Genomic DNA, 22,165 nt, shown 5'->3' on the forward strand with positions numbered 1-22,165 from the left:
GTGAACACAATTCACATTAATAAATGTCAGGTGAAATACCTGATAGACATTAGGCTTGCTAAGCAAACTAACAGTGATTTTCCCCCTAGGAATCTAATTAACGTTTATAACACATTACTGTTGTAAGCAATCCAGAAAGTGTGCAAATATAAGTGTGGAAATATAAAGCCAAAGAGGATCATATTTATCCTAACTTAGTATTTAAAAAACAAAAGCAATTTAGGGCAGTTTTTTAGAAAGCTTTAAAACCATATGGGAGAAAAAGAAATTATCCTCCCAAACTGACATAGTAAGCAAAATCTAACAAGAAATTTAGGCATAAAGTAATTATAAATTATTTTACTCTGTTATAAAAGGAAATAAAACCCTCTGTCAGAAAAAAACACCTTTTTTGGAATTAAATTATGAATCAAGAAAATATAAGCTCTATGAGAGCTATCTTGATTTGCTGTTGGATTCCTAGTACATAACATATATTCCAGGGCAAGAGACTGCTCAAAAAGTATTTGAGTGAAGAAAAGAGAATTATACATAACAGACCCTGAAACAGAATGATTTCAGGGAATTTTCCAGATAATGCAAAATAAATGACTTTTATTACTTTCACAGAGGCATTTCTCATTATCCCAACCATGACTAAAAGCAGACTGCATAATATTGCGGGAAGAAAGAGGAGGAGACTCGCTCTAGCCTTTCAGAAGGGAATAAAGTTAATATCATCTAGGTCAGGGATTGGCAAATGATTCCTGTGAAAGACCAGATAGTAAATATTTTAGGTTTTGCATGTCATATACGGTCTTTGTCACATTTTTCAATCAGAAAATGTAAAAGCCCAGATCCCTAATCCAGGTCATCAATTAGTTACTAATTGTAAGAATAAACTTGCTATGGAACAATAAAGAACCAGTATGTCAAGTAATCAGGCCTAATCAGGCTTTTGATGAGGAAAGGCTAGATAGCAGACGGCTAAGTCTTTCAATACTGAAATTTCACATATCTATTGACTAAACAACTTCTAACCACATCTAAACTTCTAAACATAACATCAGTATAATCAAGGAGCCTCACACGTTTTCCTGACTAGAAGGCATTTATGTACTGCACATGGGTGAACCACAAGTATTCCTGTGGTTAAGAAAGTATCCTTCTCCTCCAGAAAAAATGTGGGGTTCAAAAACGTAAGTAAATTGTTTAGTAGTTCCTACTCTTCAGTAATTACAAATGATAAATTTTTTAAGTTCCTTGTCTACCACTTATTTTAAGGTCAGAGAACCTGAACCTCTGATGGTTTAATTTTATGTGCTTTGGAGAATTAAATACCACATTAAGCTAACACAAGTTAACCCTAGAAGAAATAAATGTAAAATGCAAAGCAACCTAGCTCAACTATCTTTCATTTGGCCACGTGCTCTTTCCCAAAGGAACAATGACATGTATTACGGTATAATCTATCGTAACAGGGTTCATTATAGTTAATTAAACTCCTATGCCAAACATACACCAAGTATTTCGTAGCTGATATGACTCCAATGACAGCAATCTAAATCTAACAGTCTACAATTTGGATTATTTTGCTATTTTGCAGATCTCAACCGCATCTGCTTTAAATGACATTAACTTAACACTCACATGCAAATAGTACTAAACTCTACTAGTCAGAAAGCCCAAAAGTAACATCTATTTAATACCCTCTTTCTTTCAATTAGTATGGTTGAACTATAATGTCATATACTACACATAAAATATTAAGCTAAAGCTATTAATTATTCTATTTCATTTTTATTATGCTAAATATAAACTGTGAACATTAACATGTAAATTAGAAATGTATTCTAAAGTCACATGTCAAGCTAATTCCCCTCTCCCCAAATCAGAAAATGGTAAAATTACAAATATCATCTTAAATATAAACACATCTTGCACCCTTTGTCTAAAAATGAAACACTATCATATGCAAATTATAAAAATTGTCACCTGAAGCTCTGCTGTGTATTTGCACTTTGACAGTTTCCTGATTGTTCAAGTCAACTGTTTCAGACACAGAGTCTCCATCTAATTCTCCTTCAGAATTCGCTTTAATAATCTTATTGCACATCTTCTCTTTTTGCCAATCTTTTGACATTTCTGAATTGTTTTCATCATCCTGAATTAACATTGTTGCTTCATTATTATCTTCAGAAAAGCTTCTAGACCCATTTTCATTTTCGGCTTTATCACTGCTGCTACAAGATTCACAAGACTGAAAATCTGCATCTGACTGGCTCTTCTCTTCCTCCACGGTCTCCTCAGTCATTGTAGTTTGAGGATCCTCTTCTACTTCCATGACCTGTTCTTTCAGTTCTTCATGAAGCAGATCCATTAAACATCGAAGGAATTCTTGAGCATCCTAATATATAAGCAACATAGATATTACCATTTCATTAAAAATACATGTATGTAGAAATGAGAAAATATACAAAATGTGGTTAGCAACTGATTTCTAAATGTGTAGCATTATACTAAGGAAATACAACTTTGTAGACATAAGGCATTGGAGGGATAGGAAGCACTAAGTTCTAAAAAGTTATGTAAATAAAACAAAAGTACTTAAAAAACTGAACATATATTTCAATTAAAACTAGAAAAAACAATAAACAACAGCAACAAAAAACTGAAGATGATCTGGAGGTCAGCTTTAGTACTGCTGCTATTTTAAAAAACTTGAGGAGTAAGGATTTGCCTCATCTGACAATAAGAATTCAGAGAGATATCCTAAATTCAAGTATAAGTTTGGCTTAAAACTAAAGCTTTATCCAATTTTGCACTGTATCTCAAAAATCCTTGATCAACCTAGAATGTTTATTGAAAATACAAATTCGTAGGCCCCAACTTATGTCTCCCAAGTCTCTGTGATCCAGGAATTTGCAACAGAAAAAGTTAACAGAGAACAGGTATTGTTTTGAAAAAGAAACATATGTGAGGACCAGGTATTAACATGAAAAAAACATTATATAAAGTACAATCATTGAAACTGCCATTGGTATCAATCCAAAAAATTACAGGTCGATGAAACAGATTAGAAAGCCCAGAAACAGACCTTATTATATATTAATGTAAGCATAAAAATTAATAAAGAAGAAACTTTTAAAACCAGATAAGAAAATTCTTAAATCTGTAGTTTCGTACAATTTGTTAGCTGTTTGCAAAAAATTAAATTTGGATTATATTGTAATGTGAAATAAATGACACATGTCTAAAGAATTTTTTTTTAATTAAATCAGAAAATACAGAAAATACAGGTAAAATTTATCTCTGGATATGGAACTTTTCAAAGCTAAAAGCACTAGAATATACTGACATATTTAAACACCCCCAAATTTAAAATTTCTAGAAAAATATGAAATTAAGAGAAATGCGGAAAAATGTAAGCCAAAAATATATGGGGTTATTATTCTTAGAATTGCAAATAGCATTTTGCAAATGTATTAAAGATTAATATTATGAATAAAAAGCAATAAAGACGTACCTGCTGAGAATACCCCCGAAATGCTGGATTTACAGTTTTAATTCCTTGAAACAGATTAGTAGGCACAACAAATCCTGGCCTGAGGAAGAAAACATTTTTAGGAAGAAATCTGTGATTTTTAGTTTTTATTTTAGAAATGAGCAATCAGGGACTTCCCTGATGGTCCAGTGGTTGAGAATCCACCTTCCAATGCAGGGGACACAGGTTTGATCCCTGGTCGGGGAACTAAGATTCCACATGCCGCGGGGCAACTAAGCCCGCGCTCCACAACTAAGGAGCCTGCGTGCCACAACTAAAGAGCCCGCATGCCGCAACTACAGAGCCCAAGTGCTCTGGAGCCCATGCAACACCACTGAAGAGGCTGTGTGGTGCAACTACTGAGCCTGCACGCTCTGGAGCCTGCGTGCCACAACTAGAGAGAAGCCCGCGTGTGCAATAAAGACCCTACACAGCCAAAAATAAATAAATAAATATTAAAAAAAAAAAAGAACAAAAAATCAAAAATTCAAAGAGTTCAACTGAAAAGTATTTGTGTTTCAAAAAATCATTCAAAATTGCCCAGTACTGGGACTTCCCTGGTGGTCCAGTGGCTGAGACTCCGCACTCCCAATGCAGGGGGCCCAGGTTTGATCCCTGGTCAGGGAACTAGATCCCACAGGCCGCAATTAAGACCCGGCACAGCCAAATAAACAAATAAAATAAATAAATATTTTTAAAAAAAAGGGCATGTGTGGTGGTGGTGGGACGAATTGGGAGACTGGGGTTGACATATATACACTAACATGTACAAAATAGATAACTAATAAGAACCTGCTGTATAAAAAATAAAATAAAATAAAATTTAAAAATTAAAAAAAACATATATACTGAGCCTGCGCGTCTGAAGCCTGTGCTCCGCAACAAGAGAGGCCGCGATAGTGAGAGGCCCGCGCACCGAGATGAAGAGTGGCCCCCGCTTGCCACAACTAGAGAAAGCCCTCGCACAGAAACGAAGACCCAACACAGCCATAAATTAATTAATTAATTAATTAAAAAAAATATATATATATATATACAGGGATTTCCTTGGTGGCGCAGTGGTTAAGAATCCGCCTGCCAATGTAGGGGACACGGGTTTGAGCCCTGGTCCGGGAAGATCCCACATGCCGCGGAGCAACTAAGCCCGTGCGCCACAACTACTGAGCCTGCACTCTAGAGTCCACGAGCCACAACTACCGAGCCCCCGAGCCACAACTACTGATGCCCGCGCGCCTAGAGCCCGTGCTCCGCAACAAGAGGAGCCACCACAACAAGAAGCCCGCGCACCGCAACGAAGAGTAGCCCCTGCTCACCACAACTAGAGAAAGCCCGCGCACAGCAATGAAGACCCAGCGTAGCCAAAAATAAATAAATTGATGAATTAATTTAAAAAAAAAGAAAAAAAGATTGCCCTTTCGTTTAAAAAACACAGTGAGAAAAAAAAAGAAAAAAAAACAAAAACAAACAAAAAAAATTGCCCAGTATTATGCTTCACAGGTTCATCAAAAGAGCTTATTTTTGATATTTAAGCTACATAATTTATTGTTCTCCTCCCTAATGAAATGATTATGCTCTACTATATGATTTTTCAAAAAATACTTCTAATTACTTAAAATAATATTTTAATTACTTAAAATTCCTGGGATAAGTATATCTAGTACACTATCTAAATAAAAATTTTAAACCAGCCATCAAATACTCATGAAAACAAAAATGAAAAGTAAACCAGATGTGAGATTTAATCACTTAAAATTCTGTACTATGACACTTCTGAAGTTTAGTAAACTTCCAAGAATATTAAGTTTATAGTTTCAGGGCAAAGAAGCTTAAACATAGCAGTTAAGGGTTAGTTCTAGCTATGCAGTAAGGGACTTAGAAACGTTAGAACCCTTGGCAGCAACGGGTAATACCCAATAGGGATAAATAACAAGGGAGAATTCTGTCTCTTGACTATTAGAAATGTGAATGACATATACCTTCACATCCCCAAATAATTCATTAAAACAATCTTTTCCTAGCATACTGAAATGACAGTAATAACAAATTTTTAACTCAAGAGATACTCTTTAGTAGGGAGTCAAATATCTCAAAGAAAACTGAAGCACTTAAGAATATAAGAACATGAAAGCTTTGGTGATTGTTTTCTTAGGAGAAAGGCTGGGCAGTTCTTAGGAACCATTAAATGCAACTTTCTGAATAGTTCTAATACAAAATATTACAGCAAACAATTATTTTTCTAATGCTACACTTAGAGCAAATAAACATAAGCAGAAAAATAAACATTCATATATGCCTCTATGGTCTGATTTTAGCATTGTGAGAATGCCTACTCCTGAATTAAAAATCAGAAGTGTCAGTAACAGCAGCTTTAACAGTTCAACATTTTATCTCCAGTCCAGATATTGCATTTGGATGTTCATTTTCAAATGTAACATGCCCAAAACTGAATGTCTCAAATCTGTCTACTTTTTACAGCTTTATAAATGCACCTGCAAGTGTTTAATATTTATGATATTCATTTAAAAATATAACAATGAAAATAAACATATTAAGTACATACCTGCTTTTATGCCACAGCTCTGTCATCAGTTTGAGATAACTTTTACAAATAGCTGGTTTCTTATCTGTTCGGGCTAGTCCTCCACAATCAAGAAAAAACTGTGTCAAAGGTGGGCTAGTTTAAAAAAAAAAAAGAGTGCAGTCACAGCTTAATACTGATTGACTTCTAGTCATTCAATGAATTGACAGCACATAGAGCCCTGTATCTGTTACTTCTTTGCTCCCTTTTACAGCTTCACATTCTTTCCTTCATTATCTTGCTCAACCCATCAAATCAGATTTGACCCACCACATCAGAGTCCTCAATGCTGCCAAATCCAGTAAACACCTTTCATTTCCCCCTCAGTAGCATTTGTCACAGGTGGTTTATCCCCTTCTCTTGACCAATGTAATGCACTTTTTTACTTTTCTTCTTGACCTCTTTGGTAACTCTTTTCCCTCTTTATTGTTTTTTCTGCTCTTACCAGGTATCTAACTATCAGGGTTCCTCAGGACTTGATCCTATGACTTTTCATCTCTTCCCTGGGTGATCATCTGCAGAACATTCCATACTGCACCTACCTACTTTACAGGACTATAATTAAGAAAAAAAACCTAATTGCTTTATTAGAGACTTTCCACCTACAGAAAAATATAAAATATTTTCCTAGGACCTCTGAACTAAAAGTGATTTGAGGAATTAATTAGTTCAAGCTCCTCATTTTCTAGATGTAAAACCAAATAACTTCCTCAAAGACATACAACCACCTAGGGTCTGAGCCAGGACCAGCAGTCTTAGGAAACTGTAGGCACGATCAAAGCAACCCCATTGGGACAACAATGGATTATGTCCCAACTCAGTTTCTTGCCTACTCTACCTTAAGAGTTACTCAACAAGAAAGAGGAAATAACTTTTTCAGGAATATTTACACATTTAGGCTTTAGTTAATCCAGATAATTTTTTAAGTGGGGGCATTTCAGAAAAGGGGGGGAGGCAGCACGATGTTTTGAGAGGGGTGAGGGAAGAGGTACAGCAAGGATTTAATGGGATCCTGTTGGCTAGGGGAATTGAATATAATTGTCACCTCTTTCCCATATTACTATTAATGTATATTTCTTTCTTTTCTCCTCTCACTCCTTTTTTGAGTGTACTACAGCAGCACGGTTTTCTGCTCCAAGAGTAACTCTATTTTTTTTTTTAATAATTTTATTTTATTTATTTATTTTTGGCTGCACTGGGTCTTTGTTGCTGTGCGCGGGCTCTTCTCTAGTTGCGGCAAGCGGGTGCTACTCTTCGTTGCAGTGTGCGGGCTTCTCATTGCGGTGGCTTCTCTTGTTGTGGAGCACAGGCTCTAGGCTCGCAGGCTTCAGTAGCTGCGGCACGTGTGCAGGCTCAGTAGTTGTGGCTCATGGGCTCTGGAGCACAGGCTTAGTAGTTGTGGCACACAGGCTCAGTAGTTGTGGCGCAAGGGCTTAGTTGCTCTGTGGCACGTGGGATCTTCCCAGACCAGGGATCAAACCCGTGTCCCCTGCCTTGGCAGGTGGATTCCTAACCACTGCACCAGCAGGGAAGTTCTCCAAGAGTAGCTTTAAAAAACTATACTAACAAAATTAATTTCTCTACTTACCAGTTGGAAAGAGCCTGCAAAGCTGCATTCATATAACAAGTATTTCCAATATTTTTCAAACCTGTAAGACCTATTAGGAAAAATTATAAGTTATGTCATCATTCAATAATGCAATGACTCAATTTTATGAGTGTTTGCTGAATATGTAACTAAGTAATTATTATGGTTCCCAAACTATGTTAAGGAAATACAAAATACATTATAGAAATACAAACAGCAACTTGAATAACTCGAAGAGGTCAGACTTACACCAAAGTGTTAATTTTCGGAAAATTATTTAAATATATCCTTAAAGGGTTAAGATTCCCTTACATCAACTATAAAACAGAAAAGTCTGCACTAAACTATATAGATAGTTTATACTAAGAACTGTGGGCTTTAGTAAAGTGACATCAGAGAAACGAAGCATCAAAGTTGTCAGTTTGCTTTTTCACAGATACAATTTTACGAGGTCAAATTTCAGAATTTTTTTTTAAATACAATTACTTTATTGATTTCTTACAATCAAATACTGCCAACTAGCATTACTTCCACTCATGCATCATTAAAAACAAAAGGATATTTCCTTGGTATTTTCAAGTGATACATAATACAATAAATAAAAAAAGTTAGAACTTAAAAATGCACCCTGATTAATTATGTAAACTGATAATATTTTTAAAAAAGCATAACCGATAGTCTGATTCCTAGAATTTTTTTTTGTAATTATCTTCTGATCATCTCTAGATTTTGAAATTTTCACATGATACAATTTCCTAAAGAAATGGACAGTAGCATACAAAGGAGTGTTATACAGGAGAATTATTTTACCTCTTGCCTTAAGTTCATCTTCTTCTTCCACTTCTATGTCCAGATCATCAAATACAGCAACCAGAGGAGTTTTTAATGTTGTGTTACTGGGTATTTTAAAATCCTTGATAACAGAAAAGATAGCAGGCTTGAACAAATCCTTAGGTCAAAATTTTTTTTTAATTTGTTCGCAGCTTATCTGTAGACTTCTACATTCTCTCCCGATACTTGTTACTAAAGTAATTTTGCATCCTTTTATGCGTATGAAATAGTTTTAAATATTTTTTTAAATTCCAATATTAATTCCTGAGAATTGGATTAACTCAAGAGGTTGCAACTGGTGACTTGGTCAAATGCTAGTCCACACTGTTTTAAAAAAAAAAAGGACAAAAACCGAAACAAAAGCAAAACTTTGAGCTAATATTTTAAAAACTGGGTGAGCTCACATAAAAATCAAATTCTGCAAGTTCTCTTTTAATAGCAGAAGATCAAAGTACACTGAACCCATTTAGCAACCATCAGTGGGAGGAGGAAACTGAACAGCAGAATGTACTTAGCACGTGTTCTGGTTCTCCAGCTTACTACAGCCTATTCCTCTTCTTCAAGGCATGCATATGTGCACTTATACCCACCCACTTTATACATTTACTTTACCTTCCTGGCATCTGTAGATACTAGATATTTCGGTAGGCCCCATATTCTCACTTTGGTGTATTGAAATACAGAGAAGTAGAGCAGCTTTAAAAAAAAATCATTCAAAATCTTACCTCCTACAAAATTGTTTGAAAAATCTTAATGACATTTGAATGGTTTCCAATACTGTTATTCTATAAATAATGTTCTGATGAACTGGGTTCAAACAGCCCGTAAATTTTATACTGCTAAAAAAATCTGTACAAATAACTTTTTTTTTCTTCTGAGTAATTTCTTCAACAATGGGATCATCAGGAAGTTGTATGAAATTAAATTCATGCCTTTTATGTGTTATAAATATAACTTATCAGGAAATTATTTACAAGCTATCAGAAAAGTATCAGTATACTTAGTCAACCAGATTCAGCATTCACTAAGAGTTTGCAATCATAATCTATTTGGGCAGAAATGGCAGATAGCTGTTTTAACTTACTTTTCTTTAGTCAGTGATGATTATTTTCTCGATGTGTTTTAATTTGTATTTCTTCTTTGTGAACTATCTGCACTTATTCTTTAGATTATTATAAATTGTTATCAGTTCCTCATGTGATTCAACTTTTAATTATCACATTTTTGTTAACAGTGTTAGAGGGTTCAGGCAAACTTATTTTCAAACTACCATGGCATTCAAAAAAAACCAAAAAACACGTTTTTGAATGATAAATAGGTATCAGTAGGAGAAACAGTAATGATGGTAATTTATGAACTAGAGTTATTCAACTATGAAACTAGAAATGCAACAAGTATACCTTGTCTAAAATCTAGTCACTTTAAGTTATATAATGTGTGAGGCAAGCAAATTTACTATCACAAATATCTACCATCAGAATGTGATACAAAGATACAACACAAAAATCTTAAGAACTGGTATCAAAGAACACAATTATAGAAATACAATGTGATTTCAATAACACAGAAGGAAAAAACTCACTGATGTGTTAATTAAACCATACAGACCAAATGATGATAAGACACCAACTATTCTTATTTTTTTCATTCCTTTTCCTATTTTTTCTTTTTTTCTTTTTTTTTTTTGGCCACGCTGCACAGCAGGTGGGATCTTAGTTCCCCAACTAGGGATCAAACCCGTGCGCCCCGCAGTGGAGGCGTGGAGTCTTACCCACTGGAGGGCCAGGGAAGTCCCTCCCTTTCCTATTTTTTATATGACTAGAAAAGTCTCAATATTAAGTGACCAATCTTTGCAAGCTTACACAGCTTTTGTAACCAAACACTGATGCTAAGCTTTAATGTATTCTGTCTGGTTTTCAATAAATTAGTAAAATGTTTACAGTAGTATACATGGGGGTGAAGCAGGGAGGGAAATAAGGAAAAGAGAGCAGAATTAGGGCCTATCAAAGAAGGCCCATCACCTCTCCTAGAATCAGAATGGCTAGGAAAAGAACACTATTTAAACCAGCTGTTTTTTTAAGTTTTTAAAACACATCAGGTGCTTTTCCATCTTCAGACAGGTGTGGGCTCCAATTTCACTCTAATCCATCACTCTACAAAAGAACAAAGGCCAGCTTTGGTGTTTCATTTGAGGAAAAAAGGCACATTATGGAAAATTTTTAAAGTACAGGTGAAGTAGGGCTCTTCTACCTTTCAGCTACATGACATATTCTGAAATTATTACCTGAAAATATTTGATATTTTAATTACACAGATTTAGATTATTACCTGGACACTATTTTCTTGTGTTTGGTGAAGTGGTTTTACATGAGGTAATGAAGGCTGAGTTCCTAATTTTCTATCCAAAAATACTTCTTTGCTGCAAGCATAACACCATACTCGAAGAGTGGTAAGGTTCACAGTTAGATAATGCTTTGTCTCCTGTATAATTTCATGGGAGAGAGAGAAGAGGAGCCAAAATTATAGTTGAAAACCTTTCAAAAGATCATTGAAGATAAACTGCTGGCCTTTGATGAATAACAATATACTCAAGAGAAAATTTAAACTGGAGCACCAAAAAACCATTTTTTAGATAAATTGCTAATGCATAGTGAATAGTAACAATATCTAAGCCTACTCCAAAAGTTATTCTATTGTCATTTTTCACCACTATTCATTATAAAGATAAAGATAAGACTCTGCTTTGCAGTTAGCAAGTAATTATAATACAAGAAAATTGACAATAGCACAGTTAACTGTTCCAGGAGATCAGAATGGCAAAAGAATATAAATGACATGAATCAAAGCACAAAACAGCTCAAGCGATAGTGAATATGATCTTGGATATACGAAACTCCAGCCTTTCTCAACTAGAGTTCTGCAAGAGAATAATGCCCTATAGACAATGATCTGAGTAACTATTTTCTCAATTCTCCCAAGAATGGTACATAGTACCACCATTCTAGATGCACCAAAGAGAAGTAAATTAACTATGTACCATGATGCCTGAGAGCCGTAATTAATTCTTTTGAGGAACCCTGGCTGAGAACAGTTAATGCTGTAGAGATAAATATGAACAAGACAGTTCATTCTCAAGAAAATGTATAGTTTAGAATGGGAGCTCTATCTAATCTGTAAAAGAAGCATGCCAGAATTACACACAAGCACCAAACAACCAGGGTGACCTAGAAAGGGGACTCCAGTAAGGAGGATGTAGAGAAAAAGGTATATGAGTTGAGACTTGAAGTCAGCCAGGCCCTGTCATAGCCTAGGCTTCTATTCTTGACTTCAACTTCCATATCCTACTAATACCTTCAGCTACCACCTCCATACATCTGGAGGTACGTTTCTTAAATCACTACTCTCTTAACTACAACCTCTTTCTAATATTGATCTTAGCAATTCCCCTCCCCACCTTTTTATAAGCTAAGATTTAACTCGTTTATTAAAAAAAAAAAAAAGAAAAACGGACAAAATTTTGAATTACAACTTAATGTTGTGTTTGCTCTCCCTTTCCTTCAGGCTCTCTTTAAAAAACATCTTGCATGAAATTTTTCTACATACGTACCTGAGAATGTATGGTGCTATGATCTACTTGTGATTCACCACAGCCAACATATGAACATCTATTCTATAAATAATTATATAAAAAGGAAAATTAGCTTTTTATAACATGTAAATTTACAATAATAGCATTACAATTACATTTACAATGAAGTTCTGATCACATGTTTTAACGGAAACATTAAATGACTTCCAAAGTCAGTTATTTTAACCAAAAGGTACTAGGCACAACAGAATATAACCAGAATATTTCTAAGCTAAAAGATATGTCACCGCTAATAAAAGGTGAGGGTAAAATATTTTAGTGATTTACCAAACTCTGCAAAAAGCACTGCAAGTTAAAGCCCAAAGTTTAAAGTTTAATTTTTATAATCGATAATGATCTTCTTAAAGTATGTTCATTTGTGAAGCCCTCTAAGTGTCAAAAAAAAATCTTCTAGTTAACCTTATTCAGATATAAATTTTTATATCAAACTTTTGAGAAGAAACATACACATACCTCCAGGCACGCCCAAAGGTTTGGTCCTCTGACTTTACAATCCTGACAAGAACCCTATGAAAGGAAAATCACACAGACAACATTACCATTACATAAATACAGCCAAATATATACATTCACTAATATCATATATAAAAAATTTGGATTCATGAACATAGCATATTGTAGTAATTGATAAAAAACACATATTTGGGAGAAAAACGAATATGATTTTTTAAAGGAAGAAAAAAAGCCCTCTTTCTTACATGAGATTTTTGTATTAAATCTTCTTTAGTTATTTCACCAACTGAATCCAAATGCGGACAATGACCTCGAAAAGCTGACATTTTGTTAGAAATGTTTTCCTGTTTCTCAAGGCTTTCCAAATGAGGTAATACCTACAGAAAAATTGACCAGAAAAGTCAATTTTAAAAGTGCTAATATATTAAAAATTATTAAAAGATAAAACAAGAAGCATACATGTTTATAAGTTTGCCCTACAAAAGTGTATATTTTCAAATACATCTAGGGTACTTTCACAATTGAACTTAATTTCAACACTGGAAGTTTCTCTACTAATAAATAATCATTTTATTAAAATTGATACCTACGAGTCAATGTAAGTTTGTTTCTCCATTACTTCTGCTGCTTTTTCCCCCTTCTCCCATTTCACTTTTTAGAGGTAAATAAAAGGGGAAAAAATTCAGGTTATTCAATTTAAGTATTTTTATCCCCTCTTATTTTTTGTTCAAAAAGATTTAACCCTTAGGCTAGAATTGGAATTGAAAAGAAAAAGAATTCAAATGGAAACCTTCATTTTCACACTAGCAACAGCCCACTGATGATATAAATGAAATAGTTTGGTATCCTAGCAATAAACCAGGATAGTCACTTTATATCAGAGTTTCTCAACCCTGGCACCACTGACACTTCATGCCAGATAATTCTCTCTTGTGGAGGGTTGTCCTGTACATTGTAAGATATTTAGCAACATTTCTTCTTCTACCCACTAGAGGCCAGAACACCCTCACTACCACTCTGAGCTTTGACAACCAATGTCATTAGACAGTGTAAAATTATGTCCACTGGGGACAAAGTCATCCCAGGTTGAGAACCACATTATCATATGATCCTTCCAACAACACTGAGATAGGCACCGTTATTATCTTCATCTGCATATAAGGCTAATAAGAGAAGAAAACCTAACTGAGTTCACATTGTTAACATAGGATTCAAACTAGGATTCAAACTAGGATTTGAATCCACCTATATATCTCATGGGTAAGAGCCAAGGACTCTAAAGTCAAACAGACCTGAGGATACCAGTAAGTGCTGAATGTCGTACTCCTACCGTAAGGATCAAATGAGGTAGTACATGTCATGTGTGTAGCACATACTACAGATACACATAAAACTTTATTAGGCACTCTGCATCATCCCTTGAGGTTTTTTTATATGACCAGTAAAGGTCTCAGACCTCCCTCCCCTATGAGACAACCAGTTTAAGACTGAGGTAGTTTCCCAAATCAATAATAATTTCCCTAATATTCTTCAGGAGTTTCCTCAATTCCATTAAAGTAAACAGAAGGCAAAGTATTTTGCAATCCCAGTGAACTTAATTTCCTCCAAGACATCACAATGTACTGTAATGTCACTAAATTTTATCTACCTCTACTTTAAATCTTATGAATCATAGAGCAAACTTATACACTGCATTCAATGCCCAGATTATCTTATGAATGGTTTAAGTGAGTGATTTCCAAGTAAAAGTCTCAAGTCTAACTCAGTAAGGATTTCTAGGTCTTCTTTGGACTGTACATTCTACCTATCTATCTATCTATCTATCGGCTGCGTTGGGTCTTCGTTGCTGCACACGGGCTTTCTCTAGTTGCAGAGAGCGGGGGCTCTCTTCGTTGTGGTGCACAAACTTCTCAATGCAGTGGCTTCTCTTATTGTGGAGCACGGGCTGTAGGCACATGGGCTTCAATAGTTGCAGCACAGGGGCTCAGTAGTTGTGGCTTGTGGGCTCTAGAGCGCAAGCTCAGTAGCTGTGGCGCACGGGCTTAGTTGCTCCACAGCATGTGGGATCTTCCCAGACCAGGGATCGAACCCACGTCCCCTGCACTAGCAGGCGGATTGTTAACCACTGCGCCACCAGGGGAAGTCCCGGATTGTACATTCTTAATAACAGGGCATTTCATGAACTTTCATTCATCTTTGGGGTTTGAGAACATTATTTGGGAAAAAGTTAAGAAACTTTCTAGGAAAGAATAAACAGTTATAAATGTGCTGAAATATTAACACATTAGTAAACACATTAAATAAAAAGGTTCTATCAAATCAAATCAAATGATAAGTCCAATATTATACTGCAACCTACAAAATACAACAGGAATAACGCTGGGGTTGATATTGAATAAGTCATTATTTATAAATACCACATTACTACGTAATATTAAATAAGCCATGCTCCTGACTTTCAGAGCATGAAGATAAACTTAAAATAATTGTTAATATTTTCCATGTTTTATTTATGTGTGGAGGAGGGTTTCCCACCCACCTCTCACTTCCTTTTGTAATTAGGTATCTTTTCCCTCTTATCTAATTACTCCCACTTGCAACCATAATGGAGTGACAGGCGCCAGATTTACCCTCTCAAATAAGTAAGAAACCAGACCAAAAAATATAAAATAAGGGTTTTCAGACACAGACACTGGATAATAGGCACTGCAGGACACTGATCCGTAAGAAGATAAAAACAAGGTGACTGCCCCAACTTAACTGCCTGGAGAGAATTTCTTTCTAGGTCACAGTACAGGCAGAAGAAAACCCAAACAGATTTTGGTGATCTCTCTAAGTTGAAGAGACAGAGTTGAAAATTCAGGGAGGCCAAGGTGAGTAACACACAGTAAAGAACTGAATAGAGAGCAAGTGAACTCTGGAGATTCGTAAAGGGCTACAATTATGTTTTCAACCCAGTACTGATGAGCATGTGCCTGTGATTAAACTACCCTAAGAAGGGGAAGGAACTACTGGAAAGGAGCAGGTAGAACAATTCTCAAAGCCAACCCAGGTCTGTCTGTGTTTCCACCAAGCCAGAGTTGAAAGATTTCATAATACAGAGGGAATAAAATAGCATACTCAGAAGGGTATCGCCTTAGTATTGGGAAAAAATTATCCCTAGAAGACTACTTTGGTTCTGCCTTCAAAAAGTTCAAAAGAGAGCATTACTGTTCCCAAGGAACTTAACTGTGTCCCAGAAAAAAAATGAAGAGCATTTAAAGGAATGAAAAAAACCAGCACCTGACAAGGTAAAAATCAAATGTCTGGCATCCAGTCAAAAACTATAAGATATACAGGGGCTTCCCTGGCGGCACAGTGGTTAAGAATCTGCCTGCCAGTGCAGGGGACACAGGTTCGAGCCCTGGTCCAGGAAGATCCCACATGCCGTGGAGCAACTAAGCCCATGAGCCACAACTACTGAGCCTGTGCTCTAGAGCCTGCAAGCCACAACTACTGAGCCCATGTGCCACAACTTCTGAAGCCCGCACACCTAGAGCCCGTGCTCCGCAACAAGAGAAGCCACCACAATGAGAAGCCCGTGCACCACAACGAAGAGTAGTCCCCACTCGCCACAACTAGAGAAAGCCCGCACACAGCAACAAAGACCCAATGCAGCCAAAAATAAACAAATAAATAAATAAATTTAAAAAAATTATAAGACATACAATGAAGGAAAATCTGACCCTCAGTGGGGAAGAAAAAATAAGAGACCCAGACATAAGACAGATGATAGAATAAAAGGATACAAATGATAAGGAGAGACATGAAAGATAGGGAAAAAAAGAAAGAGAGACCCAAATCAAGTATCTAGATGTTAAGAAAAAAAAATCAGTGGTGAAAAATACAATGGATGAGATTAAGAGTAGACAAGACAAGGCAAAAGACTAATGAACTTGAAGACACAGCAAAAGAAACTCTGAAACACAAAGGTGGAGAAAATTAAACAAGAGCATCACTCAGCTAGATGGAAAAGTCTGAATAGGATGAAAACTAAAAAACCTACAAATTGAAGCAACACAAGATAGCAGAACAAGTAAAACCACAGCATATCAAAAACAAGTTGCTTAAAACCAGTAACAGGACAGACGTCTTAAAAGCAGCCCCAAAAGATCCATAATGTATACTAGAAACAACATAAGCTGGAAGGCAGAGGAGCAACATCTTTGCAGTTTACTGAAGGAACACTGTCAACCAAGAACTCCATACCTAGGAAAATATCTTCCAAAAACAAAGGTAAAATAAAGACTGCTTTAGGGCTTCCCTGGTGGCGCAGTGGTTGAGAATCTGCCTGCTAATGCAGGGGGACGCGGGTTCGAGCCCTGGTCTGGGAAGATCCCACATGCCGCGGAGCAGCTGGGCCCGTGAGCCACAACTACTGAGCCTGCGTGTCTGGAGCCTGTGCCCCGCAACGGGAGGGGCCGTGATAGTGAAAGGCCCGCGCACCGCGATGAAGAGCGGTCCCCGCACCGCGATGAGGAGTGGCCCCCGCTTGCCGCAACTAGAGAAAGCCCTCGCACGAACCGAAGACCCAACACAGTCAAAAATAAATAAATAAATAAAGTAGCTATAAGAGCACCCAAGCCCTTACATAAAAAAAAAAAAAAAAAAAAAAGACTGCTTTAGACATAATAAAGCTGAAAGAATTTATCACCAGCGTATATACCTGCACGATAAAACCTGTATGTATGCTTTAATAATTTTCCATATAAATCATACACAAATACAGATACAGAGATATACGTGGCCATCTTTTCTGTCAATAATATTTTATTTTTTCAATAATATTTTAAAAGACATCCATTTATGTCAAGATTTTCATGGATACATATGAAATGCATTCACACATGGATGCGTGCATTCAATCAATTCTTCTAATAATAGACTTTCACTTTGCTTCCATATTCTGCCACTAAAAAAATCTGTGTAAACATAATGGGTAGGCCTTTATATTTGTATTACATGGGCCAATTTATAAAAATAGATTTTACAAGATTACTTTCCAAAAATGCTATAACAATTCACATTTCCACTCATAAGGGAATACCATTTTCTGCACATCAACACCATTTTCTATACTAGTAACCGGTATTACTGGTTGTCTTTTTTTTAACTGTTGCCATTTGATGGGTATGCTGTTATATTTCACTAGTATTTAACTTGCATTGCCTTGACGTGCCTGGCTAGCTCAGTCAGTGGAGCATGAGATTCTTTAATTTGCATTACCTTGACAACCTGCGAGACTGTCTTTTCATGAATTTTATAGTCTCCTAGATTTGTTATTTTATTTAATGGCTCTTTAAATCTTTGCCCTTTTTACAATTGGGTTGATAGCCTCTTCTTGTAAACAGAATCCTGTCTTCTATACTGCAACCATTTTTCAAACTTACTATTTGTCTATTAAGTTTTTAATTTTTAATTTTGATGAAATACACATAAGTTTACCATCCTAACCATTTTTAAATGTACAGTTCAGTAGCATTAAGTACACTCACATTGTTGGGCAATCAATCTCCAGAACTCATCTCATCTTGCAAAAGTGAAACTCCACAGCATTACACAGCAACTCTCCATTCCCCCTCCCACCAACCACTGGCAACCACCATTTCACTTTTTGTCTCCACAAATTTGACTAGTCAGGGTACTTCGCAAGTGAAATAGAGTATTTTCTTTGTGACTTATTTTACTTAGCATAATGTCCTCAAAGTTCATTGATTTTATAGCTTGGGCCAGAATTTCCTTCCTTTTTCAGACTGAATAACATTCAATTGTGGTGATATCCCACTGCGGTTTTGATTTGCATTTTTGCAATTAGTAATGTTGAGCATCTTTTCATGTGCTTGTTAGGCATTTATTTATATATCTTCTTTGGAGAAAAGTCTATTCAAGTACTTGAGCCATTTTTTTAATCGAGTTGTTTGCTTTTTTGTTGTTGAGTTGTAGGAGTCCTTTATATACTCTGGATATTTAACTCTTTATCAGATACACGATTTGCAAACATTTTCGCCCATTCCATAGGTGGCCTTTTCACTCTGTTGACTGTGTCCTTTGATGCACAGAAGTTTCTAACTGATATAGTCCAAGTTATCTATTTACTTTTGTGACCTGTGCTTTTAGTGTCATATCCAAGAAGTTGCTGCCAAATCCAATGTCACAGTTCCCCCCTCTATGTTTTCTTCTAAGAGTTTTAGTTCTTATGTTTAGGCCTTTGATCCACTAAAGTCAATTTTTGTATGTTTGTGTAAGGTAGGGATCCAATGTCATATTTTTGCATATGGATATACAGTTTGCCCAATACCCTTTCTTGAAAAGACTGTTTTTTCTCCCACTGAATGGTCTTGGCACTCTCAAAAAACATTTGACCAGAGGATACTTTACTAAGATGGTGAAGTAGGCAGACCCTGAGCTCACCTCCTTCCACATACACACAAAAATTACAACTCTTTACAGAGCAACTATCTATGAGAATGACCTGAAGACTAGCAGAAAAGATTTTCCAGAACTAAAGATATAAAGAAGGAACCATGAAATAGATAGAAGGAGCAGAGATGCAATATAGTCAAGACCCACACACCTGGGTAGGCAACCCACAAACAGGAGAATAATCACAATTGCAGGGAATTCCCTGGTGGTCCAGTGGTTAAGAATCCACCTTCCAATGCAGGGGACGCAGGTTGGATCCCTGGTTGGGCAACTAAGACCACACATGCTGCAGGGCAACTAAGCCTGTGCACCGCAACAACTGAGCCCACAAGCCACAACTAAACTAGAGAGCCTGCACACCACAACTAGAGAGAAGCCCACGTGCCACAATGAAGAGCCCACGTGCCGCAATGAAAGATCCCGTGTACCGTAACTAAGACCAAACACAGCCAAAAATAAGGAATATTAAAAAAGAAATCACTATTACAGAGTTTCTCCACAAGGAGTGAAGGTTCTGAGCTCCACACTGGGCTCTCCAGCCTGAGGGATCTGCAAAGTGAAAATGAGCCCCCAGAATATCTAGCTCTGAAGGCCACCAGGGCTTGAGTATGGGAAAGCTGGAGGTCTGCAGGAAACAAAACTCCACTCTTGACTGGCAACCTCTACAAGAGGCAGCACCTGGCAGCCAACCAGGCCAGGGGCCAGCCCCAGCCACTAGCACACCCACAGCAGTCAGTGCTGCCACAACAGAAGACCCCACAATTGCCCCTTATTTGATAGGGGATCAATATCCAAAATATACAAAAACTTATACAACCCAACATCAAAGATGCAAGCAACCTGATTTAAAAACGGGCATTTTAAATAGACATTTTCCATAAAAGACATACAGGTAGCCAACAGACACATGAAAAGATGCTCAGCATCACTAATCATCAGGCAAATGCAAATCAAAACTGCAATGAGATATCACCTCACACCTGTCAAAATGGCTATTATCAAAAAGACAACAAACAAGTGTTGGTGAGGATGTGGAGAAAAGGGAACCCTCGTGCCCTGTTGGTGGGAATATAAATTGGTACAGCCACTATAGAAAACAGTATGGAAGTTCCTCAAAAAATTAAAAATAGAACTATCATATGATCCAGGAATTCCACTTCTGCATACTTTTCTGAAGAAAACAAAAACACTAATTAAAAAACATACATGTGCATCCCTATGTTAATGCAATATTATTTACAACAGCCAAAATATGGAAGCAACCTAAGTATCCATCAACAGATGAATGGATAAAAAATATGTGGGGTGTATACACACACACATACACACACACACAAAATGGAATACTACTCAGCCATAAAAAAGAATGAAACCTTGCCATTTGTGACTACATGGATGGACCTAGAGGGTATTATACTAAGTGAAATAAGTCAAAATAAGAAAGACAAATACGTATACATGGAATCTAAAAAACAAAACAGAAACAGACACATAAACACAGAGAACAGGTGGTTGCCAAAGGGGAAGGGGTGGGGGCATGACAAGAAAAAAAAATTAAAGTAACTACATGAGGTAATGAATGCTAACTAGCTTGACTGTGGTAATTACTTTACAACGTATGTTTATATGAAACTGCCACATTGTACACCTTATATATAAAAATTTTCATCAGTTATACCTCAATAAAGCTGAAAATAGATTTTCTTAAAATTTGACTATATATGTGTGCGTTATTTTGGGCTCTATGCTATTCCATTAGTCTATATGCCTACCTTAGTGCCAAAACTATTATTAACTTTCTTATGGTATGCTTTATTATTAAAAGTTTGCATTTTTATAAAATCAGACACATCTCATTCTATAATAGCATCTGAGTTTCCAATCTTAAGGTTTCATTCACCCTAATTTATAGAGCTAAAGCTGTAGAATACCCTTAAATTTTTTTTAACAAGGCTTTTAATCTATCTGGAGTTTATCTTAAGACAGGAATCCAATTTTATTTTCTTCCAGATAGGCAGACATTTGTACCAGTGTCTTTATTATACAATCTACGCATTTCCCACTGAATTATAATACTATATTTATTCTTTATTAAATTGGCACATAAAATATTTCTGGATTTTCTATTTTTTTAAACTAATCTGTCTATGCCCATATTATATTAATCTAATTCAGAGACTAATTAATATTCTACACAGAATAGTTTGATAACTGTAAAACATACTTCCTTCACTGTTCCATTTCCATTTCCTTGGCTACTCTCTAAGTACACTAGACAACCTGATAATTTTACCTCTTCTGTTCCAGTATTAATGCCAGCTATTTAATTTTACTGTTTTAATGCATTTCTTAGAACCTCTAAAGGCAATCTTGAATATAAAGGTGATTGTAAGCATCCATGTCAGGGTCCTTATATTAATGTTTTGCCATTTAGGATATTTGCAAATATCTGGATAAATTATCTGGATAATTTTTTTCCATTCTTAATGTACTTAACATTTTTAAAATCAGAAATGGTCTTCCAAATTGAAGTACAGGGACTTCCTTGGTGGCGCACTGGTTAAGAATCTGCTTGCCAATGCAGGGGACTCAGCTTCAAGCCCCTGCTCTGGGAAGATCCCACATGCCATAGAGCAACTAAGCCAACGTGCCACAACTACAGACCCTGTGCTCTAGAACCTGAGAGCCACAACTACTGAACCCCTGTGCTGCAACTACTGAAGCCTGCGTGCCTAGAGCCTGTGCTCCGCAACAAGACAAGCCACTGAAATGAAAAGCCCGCACACCACAACGAAGAGTAGCCACCGCTGGCCACTAGAAGAACAAAGACCCAACACAGCCAAAAATAAAATAAATTACTTTTAAAAACTGAAGTATAGTTGATTTATATTATTATATTAGTTAGAAATGGTCTTAATTAACTCTATCAAATGCCTTTTCACGGCAGTCAAGATGGTGTACTGGGAGGACATGGAATTCGCATCTCCTCACAATTAGGGCACCTACCAGGCACTGGTGGGGGACCACGGAGACCTAAGGGGACAGGAGGAACCCCCAGAGACCATCCTGTGGGATCTCAGT

The 22,165-nt window shown here is 36.4% G+C and overlaps 1 protein-coding gene across 6 annotated transcripts in view; it reads right to left on the reverse strand.

The window, feature by feature from the left end:
- USP33 (ubiquitin specific peptidase 33) overlaps window positions 1-22,165 on the reverse strand; it is an 88,971-nt gene that overhangs the window by 30,776 nt on the left and 36,030 nt on the right. For all 6 annotated transcript variants that reach the window (XM_068540136.1, XM_068540138.1, XM_068540135.1 and 3 more), the window contains 9 exons: window positions 12,868-12,999; window positions 12,623-12,676; window positions 12,128-12,190; window positions 10,849-11,001; window positions 8,500-8,602; window positions 7,690-7,759; window positions 6,084-6,197; window positions 3,506-3,584; window positions 1,975-2,386 (listed from right to left, as the gene is read on the reverse strand). In XM_068540136.1, the coding sequence (XP_068396237.1) occupies window positions 1,975-2,386; window positions 3,506-3,584; window positions 6,084-6,197; window positions 7,690-7,759; window positions 8,500-8,602; window positions 10,849-11,001; window positions 12,128-12,190; window positions 12,623-12,676; window positions 12,868-12,999 (1,180 nt within the window). The remainder of the gene's footprint in view (window positions 1-1,974; window positions 2,387-3,505; window positions 3,585-6,083; window positions 6,198-7,689; window positions 7,760-8,499; window positions 8,603-10,848; window positions 11,002-12,127; window positions 12,191-12,622; window positions 12,677-12,867; window positions 13,000-22,165) is intronic.

The sequence above is a fragment of the Eschrichtius robustus genome, chromosome 3, assembly GCF_028021215.1.
Source record: "Eschrichtius robustus isolate mEscRob2 chromosome 3, mEscRob2.pri, whole genome shotgun sequence".
NCBI lineage: Eukaryota > Metazoa > Chordata > Mammalia > Artiodactyla > Eschrichtiidae > Eschrichtius > Eschrichtius robustus.